This window comes from Apteryx mantelli, chromosome 6 (assembly GCF_036417845.1).
Source record: "Apteryx mantelli isolate bAptMan1 chromosome 6, bAptMan1.hap1, whole genome shotgun sequence".
In the NCBI taxonomy this organism is placed as follows: domain Eukaryota; kingdom Metazoa; phylum Chordata; class Aves; order Apterygiformes; family Apterygidae; genus Apteryx; species Apteryx mantelli.
The window spans coordinates 14,773,919-14,800,788 of NC_089983.1; the positions used below are offsets into that span (position 1 = coordinate 14,773,919).

Below are 26,870 nucleotides of genomic sequence, written 5' to 3' on the forward strand. Positions count from 1 at the left end.
TGTTTGATGGTACAAGTAGTGGACCTAAATTATGTGACAATTTTCCATATTCACTGACGACTTTTTCCAAAAGGTGTTTAATTTTTATATACATATGTATTTTGTGTCATGTGCTTCCAGAAAGAAGACTATTGATTCTAAATTAGGAGTAAAATAATACCTGAGAAAGTCTATGGTTTTTGCTTTGGATATGTCTTTTTGCATGATATAACAGCTTCATTTGAATTCCTGAATGATCTGTGTATAGCAGGATCATGTATTTTAAAGCCAAGTTGTAGATCATGTGGGTTTTATCTAGATACATTTAATTATAGCTGTAACTTGCAGAAGAAAGCTGCACTTAAGGAATAGTTTTATAGTTGCAATGCTGCAGAGTAAAAGGGAGTCACCTTCAGGGTGGTACTGCACAGTGTGTTATCTAGTCTAATTTCCAGAAATGCTGCCCTATGGCACAGTGGAATAAAGCTATGAGAAGCATTGGAAATGTGCAAACACCGTAAAAGCTAATGCTGATACCTAGTGAACTTCTCAAGGACTCTGCTAATGAGGTTGCCCTTTCAGTTCAATAGCTTGATATTGGCCTGGCACTCTAGAAAGCTTTGATCCAAATGATTGAGGTTTTTTTTTTTTTAATTATTATTATTTTTTTCCCTCTGACTAAACTGCTGTTGACTCACAACAAATAGTATTTCTGCTTTCAACTATTTAGAAGAGATATTAAATCAAATCTGAAAGGAAGTGACATTTGAGTTTTAATAAATTAGAAATAAAGGAAAAAGACTCAAGAGTTTTTGTGAAGAAACTCCTGCACAGCTAAATTTTGTCTCACTTTACAGTGACTACCTTTTTATTATCAAATTAAAACCATCCTGGTGGTGTGTATCTACAGAAACTAAAAGTGCCCTTTTCACATAATAGTAAATTTCTGCAATTATGTTAAATAATTGTAGCACTTACCATAGTGTTTTTTTTTTTTTTTAATTGACATTATTTGGTTCCTGTATAGACTACTGAGTTTTTGGTTTAAAAAAAAAAATACAGAGGAAATATTTTGTCAGATTATTAAACTAATTACATAAAAGTAAATAGTGACTTTGAAATAATATCAGCCAGTGTCATGTAGTTATAAAGTGGAAATACTTTCTGGGAAATAGTTTTTGTGAAGTGTATTGCTCTATTATCTCAAATTTCTCCTATGACACTTAAATCTTTGAAACACAGGGCAGAGTGGTTATAAATACACAATAAAATACATGCAATTATGAGAGTGTGACTATAGGAAATGCTGAGAAAATGCTACAATAAGACTGTATGCTTTCAAATGACTTCTAGATTGCTTATTTTCAGATGTCTGCAACTATGAATTCTGTTAATTTTTCGTCAGCATGTACCTACATCGTGCTTTTGGCACATGGATTGCTAATTCTCTTTCATTTCACAAAAACCACTTGCACTGGTATTTGAGCTGTGTCTTGTGCATATGGATATTAACTTAACTGTATACAGCAGAAATTGGAGATGGAATTGACCCAACTGTTTTTCCACTTTATTTTGTTTTACTTGTATGGCTTTCAAAATAAAGTTAATCAAATCTTTGTGTAAAAACACCAGTTGCTTCTGTTCTTACCGTTACTGAATATGGAGTGTCATTATTCTTACATTGTTTTAGTGAAATATTTAGTATAAGTATTCAAGAATTCTAGGTTTCATCAAGTAGAACAGGAATTTTCAACTTTACAAATTTTGCTGTTGGTTGCTCAATTTTGGAAAGTTAATCTAAGCACAGATAATAGATAAGCCATTTTCATGTTGTTCAGAACTGTGACCACTATATATATGTGCATGCACGTGCACCTGAAAACTTAATTCAGGTATTTTAGCCACATCTGTCTCAGTGATTTCTGTCATTTGTTACATGTCACTTAAATGCAGAAATAATCATATGCTATAATTCTCAGGTAAACTCTGTTTCAAGTTTTCAGGATATATTTATTTAAGGTAGTTAAAATGATTAAAAGCTTGAGTGTTCATCTGATTACAAATGTTGCACTCCCCCGAAGTGAACTTGGTTTGCATAGCGCTGACAGGTGTGCAAATTCAGAAATCAAATATACTGGGTAAGGGCAAAGCTCCATTTCCCCGAAGTGACAGTAAGAAGAAATGCTTGTGGAAAAGTCTAAGAAATGGCATAAGTATAGGTTAATTCTTCCCTTTACTTTCTTTTCCAACAGTAAGTAACTTAGGCTGTGATTTCTTGATTGCTTTGAACTAACTTGACCTAAGTATTTTTCCCAAAGATATATTTCTTCTTTTGTTTTCTTATCTCGTCACAAAAATATTATAATGGTCCTTCAACTCTTTGCAGTTAGCTTTTTGTTTGATTATCCTGAGAAATTTTGCATCATCTATAAACTCTTGAACCTTGTTTTTCATTCCTTTTCCACATGACTTACGAATATGTTGTACAAGATCAGTTATAATGAAACCTCACTGAAAACGTCTCTCTGTTATGAAAGCACCTACTTTTTTTCCTGTTTCTTACCTTTCAACCAACTGTTTAAAAACCTTTCCACTTATCCTGTGAGAAAGTCTCTGTTGATGAGTCTGTTGGGAAAGCTCCCACTGAAAGATTTTTGAAAATATAAGTATACTGTATTAGTGGATAGAACATCCTGATCTTTAATTTTAGACCTCTTCTGAGAATGACTGTGTAATTGTGAATCTGCTGTAACTTTTGTATGCATGCAATAAATTTAGTCAGGGAAGTTCTCCTAAATTTAATAAAACTTGTAGCAAATTTTATAAATAAATTCCTGGGACTTCTCCCTGCCTTGCTAAAGAGCTGGAAAAGTGCCAGATTAAGAAAAAAATCCACCTTGCATTGGATAGCATCTATAAAATTGGACAAGGATTTGAGTTTTGTGAGAAAACAAAGGAACAAGAAAAAGTCACTTGTTAGTTACAAATTCCTTCAGTTGCATGTCTCTGGAATACTTATCAGAGCTGACTTGTAGAGAATACTTATAAATTAAGAAATGTGATCTTTTAGTCCAGAGAGCACTTATTCAAGTTTACAGGCTGAAGTTATTAATAAAGAACGGCAATGCAAGTCCTTAGTTCTGAAAGTTTTTCTCAAAAGCTCACTGCTTTGCCGCTCGCATGGCGTGGCTATCACCCGTAAGTGGCACAGCCCAATGCATTTGCTTTATCAGATCTAGAGACAACAGCTTTCCATGTTAAAGTGTATACTAGGCTTTCATGAGATTTTTGTGAAGAAGGAATGTAGGATTGTTTGTTGGAGAATTCTAGTTCTTGTACCTCATGAAGAGTTTTGCTTAGAAATAGAAATGATTTCATCTGTCCCGAGGTGATTATTTTCTGGGATGCCATCCAGCTCTTTGTGGTGCTTTAATACTTTGTGTAACTGCACTGTATACGTTACATGTGTTCTGTGTGATTAATGTAGGGGGAAAGCAGGCGTGCAGCTGCTGGCATATCCCATCTCTGAGGCAGGATTGCCCTTGTGAACACATCTGTTTACCAGCTTCAGGCTCTAGCTGTAGTCACGAGTGCTGTGATGCTGCGTTGTCTTGTAACTGTCTAATCTTTTCTCCTTTAAAGTGATTTGAGTTTGTTTAATTGGCAGCATTTGACTGTGACCAAGGATAGAGATTGTAACCATAGTTCATACAACAGTGGAACAATCTCTGGATCAAAGCTTGAATAACCAAAGTAAACTGTAATTTTTGCATTTTATACATGTTTATTTAATAAGGCCATTTGCAAGCTTCTTCCTATTACTATTATTTGTTACCTACTTAACTGTTTATTACGTACTTGAGTCTTTTTTTTTTCTTTTATTAATTTTTAATATATTAAAGTCTCTCAAAAGGACTTGCATGGTAGGAGATAAAACTTTGGCATGTCTGATGGAAAACAGAGAGAAGAAAAGTACTGTATCTTGTGAGGAAATTTTTCTTGTATCAAACCTGGCTTACATTGTAAACACAGTAAGTTTTACTTTTTAAGCACTTGTTTAACTCAGAAATATAGACTGAAGAATGTGGGGACCTGAAGCACTTTTGATGAACCTGGATGGCTGTCTTGAGTGATTTCTTCTTATAACACCAATGACAATTTAGCAAAGAAGTGCACATTTCAACAAGCTTATACTGTTTCTTCCCCAGTTCTTCTGACAGAATAAGAATGAAAAAGACCTGAAAAACTAGAATAACTAATCTTTTATATGTCACTATTTTAGCATGGTAAAAATGTCACTGAAGTTAAATTATTAGTGCTTCTCGAAAAATATAGAGCTAATTTGGATTCTAGTGATGGTTTATATTTAAAACAATGGTCAAAAAGTTGTTCAAAAAGCATGCTTACTGAAAATTGCCCACAGAAAATCTAGTAACTACAAGGAAAAAAATCAAACTGTTTGAATAGTTTGTTAATTAATCCTGAATCCTGTAAGCTTTTTGCAGTGATTAATGTTTGGGCTAAAATTTCTCCTCCCCAAGAGAATGTCGATGAGGAGAGGTGCTCTGCTGGATTTCATTCTTACAGACAAGAACTGGTTGGAAATGTGAAGATCAGGGGCAGCCTTGGCTGCAGCCACCATGAGATGGTAGAGTTCAGGATCCTGAATGAAAGGAACAAGGCAAATAGCAGGATCACAACACTTGACTGCAGTAGAGCAGACTTTGGCCTATTCAGGGATCTGCCTGAAGGAACCCTATGCGATAGGGCCCTGGAGAGAAGAAGGGTCCAGGAGAGCTGGTTGATTTTCAAGGTTCATCTCCTCCAAGCTGAAGAATGGTCCATCCTGATGAGCAGCAAGTCAAGTGAGAGTGGCAGGAGACCTGCATGGGTGAACAAGAAGCTCATGACAAAACTAAACATAAAAAGGAAGCATGCAAGAGGTGGAAACAGGGACAGATGACCCGGGAGGAATACAGAGACATTGTCCACACATGCAGGGATAGGGTTAAGAAAGCCAAAGCCCATCTGGAATTGAATCTGCTGAGGGATGTGAAGGTCAACAATAAGGGTTTTAGCAGGTACATCAACAGCAAAAGTCAGACTAGGGAAAATGTGGGCCTGCTGCTGAATGAAACAGGGGACCTGGTGACAAAGGATGTGGAAAAGGTGCTTAATGCCTTATTTGCCTTGATCTTCGCTTGTATGGCTTGCCTCCAGCAATCCTACGTCCCTGAGACCTGCAGGAAAGTCTGGAACAATGAAGGCTTACCCTCAGTAGAGGAGGATAGAGTTAGGGAACACTTAAAATGGACATACACAAGTCCGTGCGATCTGATGGGATGCACTCATGAGTGCCAAGGGAGCTGGCGAATGTCATTTGCAAGTCCACTCTTGATAATCTTTGAAAGATCATGGTGACTGGGGGAGGTTCCTGAGGACTGAAAAAAAGCAAATGTCACTCCTGTCTTCAAGAAGGGCAAGAAAGAGGATTTGGGGAACTACAGGCTTGTCAGCCTCAACTTGATCCCTGGGAAGGACGATGAAGCAAATAATCCTTGAAACCATTTCTAAACATTTAAAGGACAAGAAGGTGACTGGAAGTAGTCAGCACAGATTTATGAAGAGAAAGATCACGCTTTGCAAGCCTTATAGCCTTCTATGATGAGTTGACTAGCTCAGTGGATGAGGGGAGAGCAGTAGATGTTGTTTATCTAGACTTTAGTGAGTCTTTCAGCACTGTGACCCATAACATACTCATAGACAAACCAGTAAAGTACGGGCTAGATAAATGGACAGTGAAGTGGATTGAAAACTAGCTGAATTACCGGGCTTAAAGAGTTGTGATCAGCGGCACAAAGTCCAACCAGAGGCCTCACTAGTGGTGTGCACCAGGGTTCTATACTGGGTCCAGTACTGTTTAACATCTCATTAATGACCTGGATGGTGGGACAGAGTGTGCCCTTAGTGTGCCCTAAAACTAGGGAGAGTGTTTGATAACACCAGATGGTTGTGTTGGCTTTCAGAGGGAGCTAGAGAAAGGGGCTGACAGGAACTTCACAAAGTTCAACAAAGGGAAATGCAAAGTCCTGCCCTGGCAAAAAATAACCCCATCGACTGGCTGGAGAGCAGCTTTGCAGTAAAGGCCCAGGGGGTCCGGGTGCACACCAAGTTGAACATGGGCCAGCAATGCACCCTTGTGTTAAAAAAGGCCAACAGCCTCCTGGGCTGTATTAGGCAGACCCTTGCCAGCAGCTCAAGGGAGGTGGTCCTTCCCATCTCCTCAGCATTGGTGAGATATATCTGCAATGCTGCATTCAGTGCTGGGCTCCTGTCACGCTGTCATGCTATGAAGGTTCGATAGCAACGACTGAGACAGTAATATAATAATAATAAAAAAGATGTTTATTTCCTCGCACAAGTTCTTGGATTAGTAACATCCATTAAAATAATGCGATTACTAATTTAGGAAGGATAACCTGAAACCGTCGATTACTGCGTTATTAATGGGAAGGACTGCTTATCCCTACTTGAAAGCTTTCTTGTTCACTCTCCTAGTGAGAGGGCTCTCAACCTCGAGGAGTTACCTTAACCCAGCGTCCCAGGAAAAGGGGAGGGGGGGGATACTCACGGTCCAGCCGGAGAGGATGGTCAGGTCACGTTCCCGTCCCTGCTCAAACTCTCCTAGCTCCCAAGTCTCTTTTTATACGGCTGGGGCTCTGGGCAAACACTGCTTTTGCTGACTTTTAGCAAGTTTCGCAATCACAGGACTGTCTGTTTGTCTGCTTGGGAGGACCCTGCTAGCGAGGCAAGACCACAACACCTCCGTATTGCTTCTTCCCTCCCTGGGGGTCCGTGCAGATTCCAGGTGGCAGACCTCTTCAGTCTTGTTAATGCTGCCATTCCGCAGCCTTGCGCATATCAATCCTTGCGCATATCGGTTGGTAGACGACTTTAGTCCTGTTAAGTCCTCTGTTCAGCAGCTTTGTGCACGTCAGCTCTTGTGCTATCAGTTCTTCTGCATATCAATTGACAAACTTCAGTCCTGTTAACTCTTCACTCGCCCGTCAGCTCCCCAGTACAAGAGGGGCATGGACATACTGGAGGTGATCAAGGGGTTAGAGCATCTAACATATGAGGAGAGGCTGAGAGAACTGGGATTGTTTAGCCTGGAGAAGAGAAGGTTCAGGGGGATTTTATCCATGTGTATAAATGTCTGATGGGTGGGTATAAAGAAGATGGAGCTAGACTCTTCTCCATCATGACTGATGACAGGACAAGAGGCAATGAGCACAAATTGAAATATAAGAAATGTTGTTTAAACATAACTTCTTTTACTGTGAAAGTGGTTGAACACTGGAACAGGTTCCCCAGAGAGGTTGTAGAGCCTCCATGCTTTTGAGATTTTTCAAAACTCAACTGGACACAGCTCTGAGCAACCTGTTGTAGCTGACCCTGCTTTGAAGCAGAGATTTGGACTAGACGGTTTCCAGAGGTCCCTTCCAACCTCAGCTGTTGTGGGATTCTGTCTGCTCTTGGAGCAATCATGCTGCTTGCAGAGATGTGAACTGATCTTATGGATTTGGAAACACTTCCATTTATGTGACTGAAGCCATTTGGAAGGGATTGTTAGAAGCCCTGGGTTAAAGCTAGGATTGTAATTTAAGGCCTAAGTGAAGTGTACATTACATAATCCATATATATTTAGTTGTTTCAGGCTAACTGGTGATATGAAACCTATCAAGCTTTTTGAGCTTGTGTGCATATTTCTGTATTAACGTCTCATGGTTTTTTTATGGTACAGGGAAAAAGTCAGCAGCTAGATATTTCATCCCTCCATTCAAGTCAAATATACATTTGATAATACTTCCCTTGAAGTAACCAAAGTGTCCTTTATATTGAGAAGTGCTGCTGACAGACTTTGAGGATGTTTTCTGAGATATTGACAGAAATACAGAATGCAGGAAAAATCTCAATATAAAAATTGAATAAGCAGTCTTATATCACTAAGAACCAAGGTCCCATGTAAAAATCCACAACTAAAAAAAACCCAATATACCAAGTACTGTAAAAAAAGTTGAAGAAAATAAGCACTTAAAGCATACTGTTTTTTTAATTTTAATGCATCTTTTTACTATATTTAAAGATCAAAGGCTTTGTCTGAAATAAGGTGAACAGTCAAACAAAATTATCATGACAGTGTAATATTATAGTCCACGCTAAGGAGACCACTTTGTATTTTTTGATAAAATACCTCTATGAAAACACTGAGGATCTAAAACTTTGACTATATCAAGATTGTGAAGTCCTAGACTGAGGTATAGAAAATGTTGGACAGAGGCCATGAAGTCTGTTCTTCTGCAGTGTTGAGTGGTTTTAGATTTTGCCTGTGTGTCTGTGTATTTAATGTTTTTCAGCAATCCATTTAAATACCAGTCTCTAAAAATCATAAACCTTAGTGTTAGAAACAGCTATATATTCAAATCATAAATGTTTCTGAAATCTCGGTCTTAACATTTTTAGTAAGTGTCTAGTACAGTTAACAATTAAAACTAGTTAATAAAATACATATATAAAGAAAGAAATGACAAAGCAAGAAGATACTGCTAGCAAGCCTGAGCTGACCTTAATGGAAGAAAGTTCTTTGTTGATCTGTCAAAGTCTACAAGTGGATGAACTAGCAAGCTCTAGGCTTTCTTTAAAAAGTTCCTGCACTGCCCACTCTGATCTTGTCAAATGAGAGGCTACTATGACAGCAAGACAGACCTATGATTGCTGTGCTTGGTGGTGGGAGACCTTTGGGAAACTGTTAAGAGCAAATTTGGAACTATTCTGAGATTTCAGGAGAACTTTGTGTTTACTGAATGTAGGAGGAGTGAAAAGGCTTTGTTTTCTCGCATTTTGGGTTTTTCTATTATTTAGGACTACTTTTGTATATTATGTGAAGGATGATCAATTAGTCTTGTCAAGAGAACAGCACAATTTTCACTTTCTTAAACAGTTCTGATAAATAATCTCAATTATACATTATAGCTTCATTTATGTTTTAAACTGTTAAATTGTTTTTAATGAGACTCTGCTGAAGAGGAATCACAAATTCTGTGATCATTCACAAAGTAACTTTTCTGATAGATCCGGTTCTTTATTAACAGACTTTTAAAGGGGAAGAGATTAAAGAAAACAGTCCAATAAAATTTCTTTATAACAGTCAGAATGCTAATTACATCAGTTTCGAAATCCTGCCTTTAGAACCTGTCGTTTTAAATAACTTTACTATCCTGAAGAAAATTTCTGTTTAGTTGGAGCTGCTATCCTCTACAGTAAAACCTAAATGCCCCATGTCGGAGAATGAAGCTGTCATACACTAAATATTATATAAACAAGGAGTAATGGTACAGACAAATAGTAATTGACAAAGTTCATGGTAAAGCTGAGATTTGTTACATCTGCAGGGAAAAGGCATATTTTTAATGCTACATCCTACATGTAATGTGTTAACTGAGGATTAAAATGTTTGTCTAAATTTTTTTGAGTTAAATATAATAGTACAGGGGGGAAATTCAGTAGACTGAAAGAGATGAGGTCCCATTAACTGTCCTGTTTGGCTTGAAAGACAGCAGCATCTGTGAAACTCCCATTCTGTTTGTTTTATTTCTAGATGATGGCTGAACTGAGAAGCTCATGAAGCTTATGTGAAATATTTGATAGATATTTCTAGTGATCAGTACCTCAGATGAAATAAGCACGTCCAAAGATGGCAATAGATCTGGAGTATGCAGCAGTCTATGGGAGTGAGTTGACATCTGATTAGTTAGTGTCTAGGTAGCTTGATGGCTCTCACTGACTCTAAACCAAAGCCATCTTTCTACCAAAGCAAAAAACGGACAGTGCACAGTCTGACTAGGGAATGCTATTTCCAAAGAAGTGAGTTGTGAAGAAGGAACTCATGAATTTCGATCACGGAGCCTTGGAGAGCATCTCTGGTAAGTTCAAAAAATAATTCCATTATAAATCCTGAATAAATCTAACATTTTTTAGGACAGCTACCTGAAGAAAGGTTTCAATTTCATATTCTTTATATTGCTTATCTGATAATGCACATGAAAAAAAAATAGTGGGTAGTCTTAAGTAGCATGTTAAATCAGTTTCCATTGTTAAATGTTGTTTGTAAAATATTCAGTGTTGATTGTTAACATTGATATTTTTCCATTGAAAGATATTGAAGATAATTTTCTTCTTCAGTGGAAATGTTAGATAATCATTGTATACCCTTGATAGGTTTCTCCAGAGTATTTTAGCGTCTTGTATCTGATTTTTTTTCTTTTCTTTTCTTTTTTTTTTTTTTTTGCCTCTCACCCCCAAGTAATCATGAAGAGATTAGGGGAAATAGGAAGAGCTAAAATTCCTTTTCACTATTTTGGGTACCATGTTCACATAAAGTGTGATTTGGTATGGATGATAATGGAATTTAGATTTGAGCTATCTAATTTCAAGGCAGTATTCAGTTGGGTTTTTTTGGTGGTTTTTTTTTGGTAGCTACTTTAAGATTAGTTTTTCGAACCTGTGTTCAATACCAAACAAAAGGAGAAACAGAAGAACAAGGAAAAAAAGGTTTTCCTTCAGAAAAGGGAACTACAACCATGCTAAAGCCAGTGGAACCTTACAAAATCCATAGCTGGTAAAATAGCTGGTAGGTCTGTTTTTTAGTTTTGAGAATAAGCAGGAAAAGATAGAAATTGAAACTTTTTAAATATGTCATACTTAAGAAGTCTGAGGCTAGACTACCCTTCCGGGAAGTTATGGAAGCAGTTGAGGATGAAGAACTTGCAAATATTACAGTATCAATCAAGTATTGATTCAGTAAATATTCTGATAATTTGTCTAGTACAAAAAAAATCTGCTGAAGGTTTATAAAATATTTATTAGCGTATAGAATTTCTACTACTATGGCATGTATGTAGCATATTTAATAGTAGCGTACGTAGTTTTGGTTACGTGGCATGTGCTTGCTTTTAGATGTCTGCTCCAGTGAAGATCTTCCTGAGGTAGAGCTGGTGAGTATGCTAGAAGAGCAGTTGCCAGAGTACAAATTACGAGTGGACTCTCTGTACCTATATGAGAATCAAGACTGGATCCAGTCCCCTACATGCCACAATCATCTTCCTGAAACCACTTCTCCGATTCATGACGAGGAGACCTTCCGTTACATGAGTGAGTATCTCTGGGCCTAAGGATTTTTTTGCACTTATTGAAGAGAAAAAAGTAAATATGAACTGATTGATATTAAAATGCAACATTCAAATCTGCAAAATTCTGCACAGGAGGAACAATAAGCTGAGTTCAGAGGAAGTGCTTGTAGTTCAGCTCTGCAATTCTAAGAGCTGACCTAGCATGTCACATGGCTGCATGATCATTTGATTTGACACAGAGGTGTGTCAAATTTTCCCTGTGGTAGGGAAAAAGAGGCAGGAACCTATAATTGTACTGGATTGGATGTGACATGAAAGGTACAGAGTATGCAGCAGCTCTGTTTTCAGGAACATTAATGATGCTGTGGTTCTTTTGTAGATGTTTGCCATTTGTTTTGCGTCAATGTTTCTTTTGAAATGCTGTTAATGGTTTCTTCTGGAGATAGAAATTTTGTGAATGCCAAGTAGTTTGGTACTACATCAACACTGATCACTGCCTTCCAGTTTTGAAAATAAAAAGTAACTTATGGCTATCAGTTAGTTATGATTACAGCAGTTCTTAAAACAAACAAAACAAAGATAGGTGGTCTTTAGAAAGAAAATGCCAGCTTCAGACAATATGAAGAAAACTTCCTCCTTGACTATATTAAAAATCAAATGTTATAGAAGGCTAACGAAGAACCGAACACTTACTTGCTTGTACTTTCAAGTGTTTTCCTGTGAAAAGAGGAGAACATTTTGTAATCCTTTCAGAGAAATGGGAGAGTCCTGTTTTCCTCCATATATTGGGAAAAACCACTTGGGAAGGGTGAACTTGGTGTTTAGATACAACTTACTATTTCTCTGTAATGATTACCTTTTCCTTGTATGTTCCACCACTGAAAGAGGTTTTTTTGTTGGTGCTCCACCCAGGGAATATAGCAAAAGAGTAAACAAAATATTACCTTCTAAGCATGCAGTGTCCACAATTTAAGGAGATCTTTATTCTCTGTTGAACTTGCAGCTTTGGAATTCTTTTTAATTATGGGAAGTATTTAAAAAGCCTCTTAATCGATGTTTATTGCTCTGTCTATTTCTGATAATAATATTGCAAGCATAAACATTTTTGAATTGAGTGAACACTTTTATAGTTCCCTTGAAGCAATTGTGTAGTCATTGGGGTGTGTACTTGCCTCTAAGTTTAATTTTCAAGAGGTGGGATCAGAGTCTGTCAGTGCTGGAAGCAAGTCTACGTAAAATGCAGCTCTGCTGAGGCTGTTTCCAGTGTGATTAAGAACAGAGCTCTCTAAGAGAAGGCCCTTCTGGCAGTGTGAGCCTGCATTTCCAAACTGTGGTGAGAGGGGCAGGGGTTTAAAGGACAAAGTCTTTTATTTATTATTCAGTTTTCCAGGGACTGCAGAAGATGGTGCCTTCCTCTTTCACCCAGTGAGAAATACTTTTTAACTGTAGGAAGAAATGTCCTGTTAAAATGATAAACTGCTTTTGTGTGATTTTTGAACAGTTGCCATAGATGTTTTCTTGACATTCTCAGAAATGCCCTCTTACAATGACTGTGAGAATTGCATCCAAAAGTGAATCTTAAGAACAAGTCGATCTTAGAACTTTGCATTTTACAATAGTCTAGATGCTTCTCTATGTGAGATTAAAATTTAACCACGCAACCAGGATGTGAAATGCTTCATGCTAATGTAAAAGATCAGTATAGCAGAAAACTAATCCCATCATTTAAGAACACTCTTGTAACTGCAGAGTCAAATAAATTCAGGATAAATAAGGTTTACATTTCTCCTAGAAATTATCCAAAGAGTTTGACTGTAGTAGTCTTCATATTAGCCCTTTTGAGCATAATAATTTGTAGGAAGACAGATACGACTACGAATCAGGGTGTAGTTATAGTCTATAAATACTATACTGGTAGACCTTGTTAGATGAAGTTTGTATCTCTCTTACTAATGATTGTAATTGGGAATAAATATGACAATTTATTAAAATCATACTCTTGAAGCATAAGTTGGGTTATCTCTAAGTTTGTTTCCAATTAGGACCAATTAGGTGTGTGTGTGTATCTATGGAAAAATTGTTGTAACTTTTTCCAAAAGAGGATGCCAGGCTCATGATGTGAGTCAATGTGTAGCTTGTACAGCATCTAAGGAAAAACCCAGTTTATTGCACTTGAGCTCCTCCTCTTTTTATGGCTGCTGCTGCCTCTTAGAAGGTTGATACAATGAGCAATTGAGTCTCACTGGCAATGTTTTCAGTGAGGTGGAAGAATATCTTATGCTTCAACTGTGGTAGTGTAGTTAAAGAACCCTGAGTTACAAAACCTCCATCATTAGAACTCCTTTATAAAAGTGAATAAAAGGACATGGCAGTGGATAACAAGAACATTAACCAAAATGAAGAGTTGTTTGCAGCCTTCACTTCGCAAGGTGAGTGAGGAGAGATTGCACATGCATGTGTTCATGAGAGAGAATTATAACAAACCAAATATGACTGTGATCCTGTACTGTGTGAAAATAACAAAAGTTGTATGGAGCTAAGTTTTAAAGCTGTTAGTTCTGGGATTTCATTTACCGGAGCAAATATTTTTGGGACAAGCTTTTTGTTGTTTTTGCTTTTAGGAAAGGAGACATCAAAAAACCTGCTTGAGTAACCATGTATGAAATTAGCGTAAGTTAGTTCATTAAGGTGACTTAGCACTGAATAGTCTTTGAATCATCTGATGGGAACACTTACCACAGGCAATCTGGCTGTAATCTTCTGCTTGTAAGGGCTGACGCTGCTTTATGTATGTGCAGTGAATTTTCAGAAGGTTAGTAAGTGAGTTTGGAGTCTGCTTTCATCACGTATTTGCAACCATTGTCAAAGTAGTACAGTAAAGTTGACCTCTCAAGTGCCTGTCTTGCCACAGATAGATAGGTACTTTAAATTTTGTGAAGAGATTTTCTGTTTTTTCCCTGCTTGGAAATATAATTAGTAAATGGCACTGCTGTAAGTTCAAAGGTTCTAAATATCCAAAGAGCATGTGTTGGGGTTTTTTTTGCCTACTGATCTACCTGGGGGAAAAGTGTTTTATTTGTTAGTTTGGTTTATTTTACTGTTGCAAACTGTTTTAGAGAAACAGCTGAGTACACCTCATTCTTCTAGATTGTTCTTTCTGTTTGCCTGTTTTTCATGACTGCATAAGTTTCTGCTCAAACTAAAATGCTACTTCCACCTCCCACCCCACCCCCCCAGCACAGCCTTAGTGTTATATTCTGCAAGGTTATGTGTGGAAGTTACTTAAGTAAAGGACATACACAACTTATATAACCTGTAAATAAAGATGGTGTGCACTTCAAGTTAGTGCTTCAGTGTCTCAGCAAAATGTGCAGCCCTCAATGAGAACAAACAGAAAACCCCAGAACCAATACCAGTATCTCTATTCAGAGTACGAAGCAGGTTTAAACGCAGTAGAACAATCAAACAATTCCTCAGAAGTAAATTTAGACCAGTAACAATCTTACCTTGCAATGTGGTGGTGATGGAATTAGTTTCAAAACAGGTTAACTTAGAAATTCAGCTGAAGCAGATATTTCCATATTTGTTACATTTATATTGCTGCCTTCTTTGCTTTCATGATCTTGATTCCATAAAGCAAAAATGATGAAGTTCTACTGAACTTATACCAGCACAAACACCCATCTCCTGTAAGTAAAATGTGTAATTCCACTCCTGAAGGGTATCATATTTAAAATGGCTCTTTTTAAAAGTTCTAAGAAAGTTTTAGTAGTCCAAAGTGTATGTTTACACACACTTCAATTTTTGGTGGTGGTGGATGCATGCAAATCAATCATCTATGTCCTTATATTTTAATTCTTTCTCCCTTCTGTTCTTTTTCCTGCCTTTCATTTTCTGTCATTCTAGCTCTTATTGAACTTCCTCCCTCCTCCTTGGCTGAATCTCACAAATTTTCCCAAGGTAATTAAGGTTTCTTCTTTACTAGAATATTTTAGTTCTCAAGACAAGAACAAGTAGGGGCCAGTGCTTTGTTTTAGCACTGATTTTTTTTTTTTTTTTCCAGGTGCCATAAATTCTCCATGCTCCTTGTTTCTTCCTGACTCAATCCTATTTTTCAAGTTCTTTTCAAGTCCTGATTGTTCTCAGTTTTTTAGTAGTTTTACCAACTCTTCAAACTTTTAAGTCATTCTATCAATAAAATAGGATTTACTACTGCATCTAAATTACAGACATACAGTCTGTTTTCCCATTTCTTTTTAACTGTTTCAAAGATGATCAAGCACTCCATAAATAAGTTTTCATGATCAGTCTCTGGGGTCTCCATACTTCCTGTTTATAGCTGTCACATACGCTAAAGTGGATTTTGTTCCAAGGGTAAAGTTTGCAAATGTTTTCAGCTATATTTGGATACACAGTACTCCTCTTTCTCTCTCCTCAGCAGGCTGGATGATTCGGTAGTTTAACTGTATTCAAAAAGCTGGTCTTAAGAGATTTTCTCACTTTCATAAATTTGAAGGATGTGTGAGCACCTCTACTTTTAGCTAACCTTACTGAAAGCTATAAATGTTTAAGACCTAATTGAATCAGTTTCCCAAATGGATATTGTTTCATATTTCGGAAGTTAAGATGCATCTTCATAGCCTCCACTGGCTTCCTCAACTAATTGCTGTATTTGTACTTATATAAAGAATATCCTCTGAGTTTTAGCTCTCTCCCTTCCCAACATTATTCTTGTTCTTAAACTACTTCAGTAAGTTTTTTTTTTTCTCTCTTCTCAGTTCTTGGCACAGATAATGCGGAGCAAATAACAAAAACCTACAGTGATGCTGACATGGTCAAACATTTGCTAGCTGAGGTACGCTCATCTCTGTAATGCTTTGTTAGTATATTTGAGGACATGTATTTGAGGAAAGATTTTATTCAGTTACTGGGAATTCTGGTTCAGTTACCTTTAGGAGGTGCTTATCAAATAGTGAAACACCTGGGGTAATGAAAAGCTGCCCAGTTGGCTACACTGTCTCAGAAACAAAATTTAGCAAAACTATGGATGCTTCACAGGAGGTAGGGAGGCATAAGAAAGGAACAGCTTTCTTCTGCTTTTATATTGCTCCTTAGCTTCTACCCTGTTATCACTGTTTCAGTCAAGTAATCTATCCTGGAGAAGGTGATGCTTGAAAGACCACAGACCTGAGTATATGTTGCTTCTTGGAATGATACAAAAGAACCCATATAACCTCTCCAGTATTTAGCACAAAAAACTAAACTGTTCTCTAGGTAGTTGCTGGTTTTTTTTCCTTCCCTATTATTGCAAATGACTGTGGAAGAGAATGAACTGTATCAAGAAACACAATTATGGATGTGTTTTGGATCCTAATGATGAAACATTAACCGTTGTTCTAACCAGCATTGTTGAAGCAATCTATTTGAGAGTAAATGGGGATCTCAAAGGTATGATATGTTGACCAATAGCCAGGAAAATCTAAAGTTACTCTGAATTTAAAATTTGTCTGTTCAAAAGCAGACATTTGTTCTCATTTTGTGAGCAGAGAGATCGGGACCTGGAACTGGCAGCTCGAATTGGACAAGCCCTTCTTAAACGAAACCATCTTCTGACAGAACAGAATGAAGCACTAGAAGAACAGCTAGGGCAAACTCTAGACCAAGTGAGTGATTTTTTTTTTTTCTTTCTTTTTAAGATGAGAAGAGGAAGATTAACAGAAACATATTATTTCACTGTGAAAGCAGGTTATTGCTGTTCTCAAACTACAGAAATACACTTAGAAATCATTGATCTAATTGTCGTTGTTCAGTCAGCTTTCTTGGTCCAAGAATTGACTATGAAGACTGAATATTGTAATTACTAAGAAGCTGCAAATATGTTGGGTATTATTATGATATACCTGTAGTGCAGAACTGTATTTTTAGAAGCATCTGTTTTGAGCATCAGTCTGATATTCTGGTTTTAACCTATGAATCTAATAATCTCAGACAAAGTAAACTATGTAGTTGGCATCTGACAGAACCTTTTACATAACAACTTCACAAGCGAGGAAACAACCAGAGAATAAGCTTGATTTAATGGGGTGTTTACATTAAAAAATATATTTAAAAAAAAAAAGACATGAAAGCAGAATTCTTCTGATTCTCACTCCATCTTTAACTTCAAGGAATCTGTGCTTATGTAATCTTTTCTTGGTTATTCTTGCTTAAAAAAAAGAAGTTGACAACCTATAAAGTATCCCAGGTTTTTATCTCTGGATAACACAGACGTATTCTAGGTTATAGTGAAATGGATTCACTTGCTTGTATAAAACAGCATGCTGGTAATAAATAGATACTTGTAATTAGCTTTAAGCCAGAATAGACTTATGTATTTGCATAAATTTAGATATGCAAAATGGAATGTAGCTAAATTTGAGATCTTCTTTTTCTCTTGTTTTTGTCTGGCCTACAGTTCATTTCATGTGTGGACTTGGGGGACAGATGTCTAGGATTTCTTTTTTCCAGAAAGCTATAGTGCAGAAGAAACGTGTTAGCAAGCTAAAATGTAAAGATGTGTCAAAGCAGCTGGAAAGTTGTTTTGAAGTTAACTATTTAACAAATAGGTTTTGTTGTCCATTCTTGCATTACCTCTTTCAGTCTCCCTTGCAGTGTTAAAGTTATGATTTTGTGAGCTACCTATAAAATAAACAGAACCTGAATCTTCTGTGCAAATACATATAAATTGGTCGTGATTTGTGAGTTGTTTTTAATCTCAGTTTATACTGGACCTGTGACGTTCCCAGAATTTAGAGGCTGCACAAGTAATTTGCTATAATATTGTATAGCTAAAGTATATATCACAAGCTGGTGATCTTTTTTTGTCATAGGTTAACCAGCTGCAGCATGAACTGTCAAAGAAGGATGACCTGCTTCGTGTTGTTTCAATTGCTTCTGAGGAGAGTGAAACAGATTCCAGCTGTTCCACACCACTTCGTTCCAATGAATCTTTCAATGTATCACACAGTCTCTTGCAGCTGGATATCTTGCAAGATAAGCTCAGGGAGTTGGAAGAGGAAAACCTTGCTCTCCGATCAAAGGTATAGATATGAGATAGATCAGGATGGTTTAAAAAATACAGCTTCTGGGCTTCTCTTGAAATGACTTTATTGCATTCCTGTAGATAAATCATACCCAAATACTTTCCCTCCACTCACCCCCATCCCTCTGTTTCCTTCAGAATACTGCCATACTCCTAGTTATCTTCAGAGTCCATTAGTGTTCCTTTCTCAATACCTTTATGATATGTGAAAGAATATAGGCACGCATGTGAACACCCAGCAAAATTTCTTGGACCTCTGAGGCCCTCAGGTTTGTGTGACCTGTTGTGGTGTAAATCTGACTGCAATTTGTTGTATTATTTTGAGAATTCTATTGAGCTCACATTACGTTTTTGTCAACCTGTATTCAATATTAAGAGTCTGTAAGCTTTTTAAAATTTTATAAGCTTTAAATTCTTTGAAGACAAACTTAATTTTGAGTATGTGATTAGTCTCCATATTTTAATTGATATGTCTTATGTGCAAAACATGAACACAGACTTTGTGCCTTTACAAGATTAGGGACCAAATGCCTAGACAAAATAAATGGCTATAAAAGTCGTGGAACAAAAGGCAAAGGTTACAAGAATTGGAATCTGCAGATGCTAATTGTCTCTTCTCTGGAGGTGGAGATGGAATTTGTAAAATAGGAAATTGGTTAAGAGTCTTTTTTAAAGAAAGAGGTTTTTTGTTTTTAAGTAAGCTTTTTCCAATACAAGCTTGAGGTTGCGTGTTACAAGAACACTTCTGTTAACAAAATGTTGGTCTGGACTGGAAACAAGATGGTGGAAGAAAGGAGAAGGGGAAAAAGTCTTGTTCTTTGTAGTTCCAGTTCTCTGTAGTATCCTCCTTTCTTTTTTCTTCCATCTCCCTATGTTTTCTCAGGCCTGTATTTCTAATGTCAAAAACTTTTAATTTAATAATTATTGTGGAGAAGAGAATTGAAAATCTGTAAAGAAAGATTCGTATTGCCCAGAAACTGTTAAGATGCTCTTTCTGATTTGTTACAACCCTTCTTGTGTGTTATTTAGTGCTTACAATTCAGGGACAAGAATTCTTTAAAATGAACAAAATATGTTTTTCCCCCTCGTTTTGTCTCCAAAATACTCAGCCTGAGAAGCACATCTCCCCCTAAAACTCCAAAGATCAAAAAGATATTTTGGTAGTGCTGTGACACAAGAGTGAGGGAGTGTCAGACTGCTTTTATGCTGTGAATCCTGCATATGATTATGAAACTTAACAGGCCAGGAATGAATTTAGCCCACCTTAGTAGGTAGAAGTGGAGTTAAAAAGAGGTTGCTATCATTCTGTGGTATATCATCACCTTCCTTGACTTGAAATAGCCTCAGGCATACTGAGCCAGTATTTGCTTGCCTTTGTTTTCTTAAGAACAGTCTTGAACTATTTATACTTATGACAGTGTTATGTGAAGAAGTATGTTTATCTGCACTTGTGTATCTGTACTTCTATTCACTTGAATAATCTTTAAACCCAATCACTAAGTTTTCTGAGTCACTTATTGGCAAACAGTCCTGAATACAAAGACTATTGTGTGCAAAGGTTGGAATCGTACTGACAATCCAAATGAAGGTGAAAATCCAGTATGCTCGATGTTGCTTAAACTTGTGGTGAGACTCAGTCTCTGGCCCAGAAAACTTAAAGTCTCAGTGGACTAGTCAGGGGAAGATGTGAAATGCTATTCTACTGAGAGCTTTTCACTGCTGTAATGGATTTGGCTAGCATTATTTACTTTTCAAGATTTCTTTGCCTTAAGAAGTTTTGAAGCAAATACAGTTACTTACTCCTGGTTTACATTTCCTTACCAAATTGCATATTTTGCAACTTTTTTTTTTTTTTATTAGAAACAGAGGTTTTGTGCATGTGGGCATCCGTGTGGGCATCTTTCATTCAAAAAACCTGCACAACTCGGGGAAACAGGTTGTGGTGGGAAAAAAACAGACAGGAAGTATGGCCAGATGCACAGAAATTGCAAAGATAGAGGGGCGACTTCAGTTGCAACAATTTCAGAAATAAAAAATTTATAATGTTAACATACGTATAGATGCAAATATAAATGTAAGTTGGAAAATCTATAATTTTCTCGAAGGCTTGCCATCTGAGGACAGAAACCATTACATATGAAGAAAAGGAACAGCAGCTGGTTAATGACTGTGTCAAAGAGCTACGTGAGTATCCAGGTTGTATCTTGTAATGGTAAAAAAGTATTTGAGCATCCAGTGCCTGCAATTTCTCTTAGTTATCCCTGAATTCAAAAATGAGCTTCAGTAATTTCTGTAAATGAACTGAGTCTTGTTCTTTACCAAATGCAGAGCTGTTTCTGTGTTTCATGAAGTTTCACTCTGGCACTCAACTTCAGATGTCTGTACTGTTTCTAGAGAGAGGGCAAGAGAGAAAATGAACACTGAACCTAATGTTCATGAAACCTCCTAAATTGAAGTCTAAAGAAACTGGAAAATCAACAAAATATGCTTCTTGAAAAGAGTATTCAGCACATTTGACATTGAAATATATCAGTGCATAGACTCTTAAATACTCATTCTAAATTACCATTTCTCTCCGAACATATGGGTATATTTTAAAATTATAAATTATACACAAAAGCATTTAAATTGGTAAGTGTTCTGTCCAGAACGGTGATCCTTATTTGCAAAGAGCTGCAGCTATTCATATACAAATCACAAAAGTATTCTGAAATACTAAGGAACAATCCTTGTTTTCTGTGGTGGTTGTGTAACCTGGTGGTACAATATTTTATCTATAGTTATTTGATATATGCTTATCTTCTAAGATTGCTTTATTCTATACAACTACCATAAAGAAGACTGAGTTGCTACTTGTTTTTTTTTATTCCAGATAATCATAAAACACTGTGAATTAGCACCTAGCTATGAATTACTGTACTTCCTCTGAAAAATGTAAATCCTTGGCAAATAAAGTTTTCATGTAACTTCTCTTATTTTCCTACAATGAGAAGTTCAGTAATTCCTGTTTTGTCTAATCTTATGACACATAAAAGCACACGAGACACTTTAGACTCGAAGAAAGAATCTTCTCCCAAAGGATTTCTAGTCTATGGCTTTAAAATTTATGCCTTCAGGAAAAAGGTATCTAACTGTGAGGTTACATGTCAGCAGGCCTATGGTGCAGGCTCTGTCCTACAGTAAAGCTGTGACCACTATCAATTAAACGTGTATCTAACAAATTTACAGTATTTCTAAAAATAAAATAAATACTTATCACTGTCAGAGAGAATCCTTTTTCTGACTCAAAATCTGTTATGATTGATGGAAAATCTTCTGTTTTTAAAAATAAATAAGGTAGACGCTGTTTTGCTTAAAGATTATGTTTGTAAATTTTTAGTCTGTTCTTTATGCAAGATTGACCAGACGTTACTGTGACTTTGCTATGCTTTCAAGGCAGGTAAACAGTTTCTTAACTGTCATTGTATAAAAATATTTCAGTTTTTTGAGGTGCTTTGTCATCTTACTTGAACTTGCTCACTCAAAGGGAAAAAAAAAAAGAGGAAACAGGAAATTGTATGCGTTGGGTCTTTGGGGAATAGGTAATGACCAAAATCAAGAGCTAAATATCCATATGTTATGCTTGGCAAGGTCTGATAAAATCTCTTTGCATACAGAGAATGGTAATTAATAACAAGATCAACTCCATCTGACTACTTCAGCATATTCTAATAAGACTGGCCTAGGTCATGAGCCAGTTTGTCATTTGAAATCATTTATAGCAGCCTGCCTTGGATTCTGCTATGGTTATTTTGCAGAACTTCTGTCTTCTCACATATCAGTGACATATGTCACTATATTTACAGTGTTTTTTCGTGTATTTTCCTTTGGATTCTATCTTACCTTTTGTTCTTTTTTTTTTTTAATACGTTACACCTACCTTTAAAGGTAAGTCTCTTCCTTTCTCTTGCTTCCCACCCCTTTTCTTTATCTTGTACTTTGCGGATGTTCCAGGGCTCCTGCCTTTACAAAATGTGAATTGATTTCCTAAGAACATTGGTCATTTTGCAGCTCGTTGACTTTGACAGATCCCCTGTTTTTTTCATTGTGTGTTGGGAAAAGCTCTCTACTACATAAGTTCTTTTTTTATTTTGTAGGGCAATCGAATGCTCAAATTTCCAGAATAACGGAGGAGCTGTCAGAAAAGAGTGAGGAGTTGGTTCGCTATCAGGAAGAGATCTCATCCCTCTTGTCTCAGATTGTTGATCTTCAACATAAACTCAAAGAAGTAAGGGAGTGGTGGTGAAGCTTGTATGTGTACATGTGTGTGTGCATGCTTCTAGCAGGGGAGAATAGACTTGCAAGGTAGGGGACTACACCACAAGAGAGTGGCCGTTTCAGTAGAGTACAGAGAGGATCAGCTCTCTCAGGGGAATCAGTTGAGAAAATAATTAGCACCTTTTTGTGCTTTCAGCATGTGATTGAAAAGGAGGAGCTGAAACTTCACCTACAAGCTTCCAAAGATGCTCAGAGACAACTGACAGCAGAGGTACTTAAGGCTTCTATATGTATGTTTGGAATAGAACATGAGAGAAAAAAATAAAAGAGAACAGAAAGTGGATTGGGTTGGTGTTGTGTTTGTGAGTTGTTTTTTTTTTTTTTTGATTCATTTTTCAGTGTGCTTCTAGCCAAATGGTTGGAGAAAAAGAATAATTTATTAGATAACTCAAGTACAAATACTTTTGTAGTTCACATGAGTCTGAAAGGCAAGGAAGGTGTGCAAGTAGGTAGATCTTACCCTTCTCAGTCGTTATGAGAAAAGAGTGCTTTAATGTGACCGTTACTGATTATATCAACAATACTCTAGCTCACTAGATCTTAAAGCCCTCCTTTATGCTTCTTTTGCATCTGTAGTTACTGTATTTACAGTGTTTTTTGATGCATTTTCCTTTGGATTCTGTCTTACCTTTTCCTCTTTTGAGTTTTACTTTGCACTTCATGCCTTACCACTAAAATCAGTGTGGCTGCCATGCTGAGCACCGTCTATTACTGCTTCCATTTCCAGATGCTGGCATGCACTCTGCATGTGGAGAAATACAGTAGTGTTGAATCAGTCTCTTCTGTACAAGGCTCTGTAGGAGTAAAATGAGTTTCATTCTGTCTTTTACTTGCTTCTGTTGAAGCTTACTGGCAGCACTGATGTCCTCTTTCCTCTTTCAGCTACATGAGCTGCAAGATCGGAACGCAGAATGTCTGGGGATGTTGCATGAATCACAAGAAGAAGTGAAGTTGCTGCGCAGCAGAGCTAGCTCTGCTGCTGTTCTCTGCCGCCCCCAGGCATGTGGAGCATTTCCTGGGGTAATAAATATACCACTAGCTTGGTATAGACCTACTGGTAAATATGGTCCATAGTAGCATAGAACTATGAGAATAAAACAGCTGTTACTGGAGCTGCAGAGAGAACTATTGTGCAATAGGCAAAGGGGCTGATCTTACAGTCTTTCAATTTTTTAATGCATTCACTTCTGAGAGTTTTATGCTTTAGGAAAATAGTCATTCACTTGCCATATTGTGGTATTAAAACTGTTTTTTCATTTTATATGACTGTTCTGTTAAATACGTGAATTGATGTGTTCTATAGCTAATGCTCAGTTGTGCTAGTATATCATTCAATGTTGATGTGAATTTTACACCTTGACAGTATTTCTTTAAGAAACAAAACAAAGTATTTTTTCAAGAGTTCCAAGAGAATTTGTTATGTGGTTTATGATGTAGTTTTATGTCCTTATCTCCTTATCTTGTTGTGAAATAAATTTTGAGCATCATCAGAAATGCATAACTTTTAGTCATCTCTGGCAATTCAACTAACCAATGGAAAAGGTTTTTGAAACTTTTATTTTCCTCCTCTTCTTAGTGTCAGGTCTGTTTAATTACTATACTCTCACAAGTTTCTGGGCCATCCTGGGAATTTGTCAGGTTTTGGGTGGCTGTTCTATATGGTATCCACCATGTACATATATTTTGGCTTTGGAGGAAGTGCTCTTGCAATTGTAGCTTAACTTAAGAAAACAACATAAAGAATCCCCCAGAAGTGCAGTTGTTGCTGATGTAAACTGAACCCAAACTAGTTATACGTAGGTGTAGTTAGGGTGGAAAGTCCCCCCCTTCCCCATTCAGAGACCTAGAGCTTTATGCATAACACACTGTGCTGAAAGCTACTGATATGGGGGAGACGAGTGCAGATTTTTGAGTGTGGGGTTTTTTTTGTTTTGTTTTTGGTTTTTTGTTTTTTAGAAATGTTCTCTGCTAAAATTGTTAGGAAGAACCCTTGAATCTAATTCATCAATTATTTTGGTTTGTGTTTTTCTTTAGGACTCCCTTGCAGCAGAAATTGAAGGGACAATGCGGAAGGAACTGAGTCAGGGTGAAGAACCTGTTCCCTCTAAGCAAAAGTACGTTTATCAGCTTTATATGTATCTATTATTTTGACATCTTTCCATATGCCTATATTGAATGAGGTGAAACTGATTTCTGGAAAACTATAAGCCTGAATGTTCCCTCTTTGATAAGTCGTCTTTGTAACTTAATAAAAAAGCTTTATTGTATTTGATAGTTTTCTCAACATTGAAACCTACCATTCTTATTTAATTCTATGAGAAAGTTGGGAATTTGCTAAAAGGATTTTATTTCCTTTTTGAATTTGTCAGATTTCTGATGCAGCTTCTCCAGTGCACAGCACGAGTTTCATCCCTTTTAATCTTTGTAGAAAAATTCTCTGGCAAATGAAATTAGACTGAAAGACTGGTAGCAGTTTCCAAAGCCCTGAAGGCCTATTCGTGGAGCCCTTAATTCTGAGTAAGGGTTAAATAGATGCCCTTGAAAGTTCTCCAGTGGTTATCAGTGGAGTATTTTGTTCTTTCAAGTCAAAGTGGGTGGTAATCCTGATATTTTGTTAGAACAGTATTCCTTACAACATGAATGTCTTAGCCAATCCTGATCTGGGCTTAAATCTTTTTAGTCATGTCTCTGCAGCCTTTGGGAAGTGTGTTGCTTGAAGCTTTTTCTTTATTATGTCCTTTCCAAAATGCTTCTGAAAAACATGCTTGTTTGTTTTATTTGCTTGCTTCTAGGGGTCAACAGAAACGAGTATTTGACACTGTCAAGGTTGCTAATGTCACTCGTGGTCGGTCTTCTTCCTTTCCTGCCCCACTGCCAATCCCTGGATCTAATCGGTCAAGTGTTGTTATGACAGCAAAGCCCTTTCAGTCTGGATTATGCCAGTCAGAAAGCCACGTACAGATGTCCCAGAGGAGTAGCTCTGAGAAGAACTTGAGGTAGGAAACACAGCTTGTTATTGTCTTTTTAAATTAACTGATTCAAAACTAAATTCAGTCTGGATCTCTGCTGTGTGGGGAGAAATATTTACTTTAATGGTCTTAATATCTACTATTATTTAATTTCTTTTATCCCAGGGACACTCATAAGGCAGGCCAGCCAGGAGACCCTGGAGACAATGACTTAGCCACAGCTCTGCACAGGCTGTCCCTCCGTCGCCAGAACTACCTGAGCGAGAAGCAGTTCTTTGAGGAGGAGTGGGAGCGAAAGATGCATTTGCTGGCTGAGCAGAAAGAAGAGGCTAGTGGCTGTAGTACACCAACAGAAAGCTGTTTTTCCCTGGGTGCCAACTCAGAATTCACAGATCTTTCTGCCAGCTCTAGTAACTTCCGTGTCCTCTTACCAGAAAAATTACAAATTGTCAAGCCCATTGAAGGTAAGAGGATGGTCTTCCTTCTCTCTTCAGCAGAAGAGGATTTTAGATTAATTTGTCAGGTAAATCATTGTTGCTCTGTGTATAGATAGGTATGATATGCCATAAGAGGAAGTAGGCCAGGAATCAACTAACTCATCAGTATCACTTTGTATTTGGTTTTCCTGTATGGTGCTAAGAGTTAGGCTTTTTGTTATTCTTGGCATTGCCATCCAAGTACGCTACATGTACCACAGTGTCAGCACTAGTTGGCTGAAGTTGTTTTGATCATGTACTTTTGTAACTCTGTATGATAGTAGGTAATCGCTTTCTGAGACACTTCTCTTTTGCCACACCAGGATCTCAGACCCTTTTTCACTGGCAACAGCTTGCTCGACCAAACCTAGGCACCATTCTTGACCCAAGACCAGGTGTTGTTACAAAAGGTTTTACCCCTCTGTCTGATGATACTGTGTACCACATCTCTGACTTGGAGGAGGATGATGAGGAAGAAGGGGAAGGAGGTATAACATTTCAAGTGCAACCTTCCTTCCTGGAGAAAACGAAATGCGCAGTGGCAAAGCCAGTGGCAGGGATTTTCCTGCCACCTATTACTTCAGCAACTGTACCACTCACTGGTAAGAAGCACAGTTAGTGTTTTTGCTCCTTTTGCATGCTTATTTTTGAGGTTTTAATCCATTCTTGATGCTTTTATTGTTTTTGGCCCCCACCCTCCACTCCCCCAGGTCTTAAGTCATTAAAATTAAGTAGCATTAAACCAGGTGAATTTGGTGGGGAGACATTGCCAGTATCATCTGGTTTCTACCAGATGTAATGGTGATTTCAGAAGGTGATGCTTGTCTTCCAAGTTTGTTTGTAGTTAGGTAGAACATGG

General features: G+C 37.2%; 1 protein-coding gene across 6 annotated transcripts in view; it reads left to right on the forward strand.

The window, feature by feature from the left end:
• Positions 1 to 26,870, forward strand: part of TRAK2 (trafficking kinesin protein 2) — a 36,807-nt gene that overhangs the window by 3,225 nt on the left and 6,712 nt on the right. For 4 of the 6 annotated variants that reach the window (XR_010884533.1, XR_010884532.1, XM_067298852.1 and 1 more), the window contains exons 2-15: positions 9,638 to 9,962; positions 10,996 to 11,190; positions 15,075 to 15,128; positions 15,947 to 16,023; positions 16,715 to 16,831; positions 18,038 to 18,247; positions 20,355 to 20,433; positions 22,386 to 22,516; positions 22,703 to 22,777; positions 23,449 to 23,586; positions 24,601 to 24,680; positions 25,359 to 25,562; positions 25,701 to 25,999; positions 26,335 to 26,613. Coding sequence is in view for 4 of the 6 variants with exons in the window: in XM_067298852.1 (XP_067154953.1) it covers positions 9,926 to 9,962; positions 10,996 to 11,190; positions 15,075 to 15,128; positions 15,947 to 16,023; positions 16,715 to 16,831; positions 18,038 to 18,247; positions 20,355 to 20,433; positions 22,386 to 22,516; positions 22,703 to 22,777; positions 23,449 to 23,586; positions 24,601 to 24,680; positions 25,359 to 25,562; positions 25,701 to 25,999; positions 26,335 to 26,613 (1,975 nt within the window). In the remaining 2 variants the exon portion in view is untranslated. The remainder of the gene's footprint in view (positions 1 to 9,637; positions 9,963 to 10,995; positions 11,191 to 15,074; positions 15,129 to 15,946; positions 16,024 to 16,714; positions 16,832 to 18,037; positions 18,248 to 20,354; positions 20,434 to 22,385; positions 22,517 to 22,702; positions 22,778 to 23,448; positions 23,587 to 24,600; positions 24,681 to 25,358; positions 25,563 to 25,700; positions 26,000 to 26,334; positions 26,614 to 26,870) is intronic. The other 2 variants (XM_067298855.1, XM_067298856.1) reach the window with 2 other exon arrangements.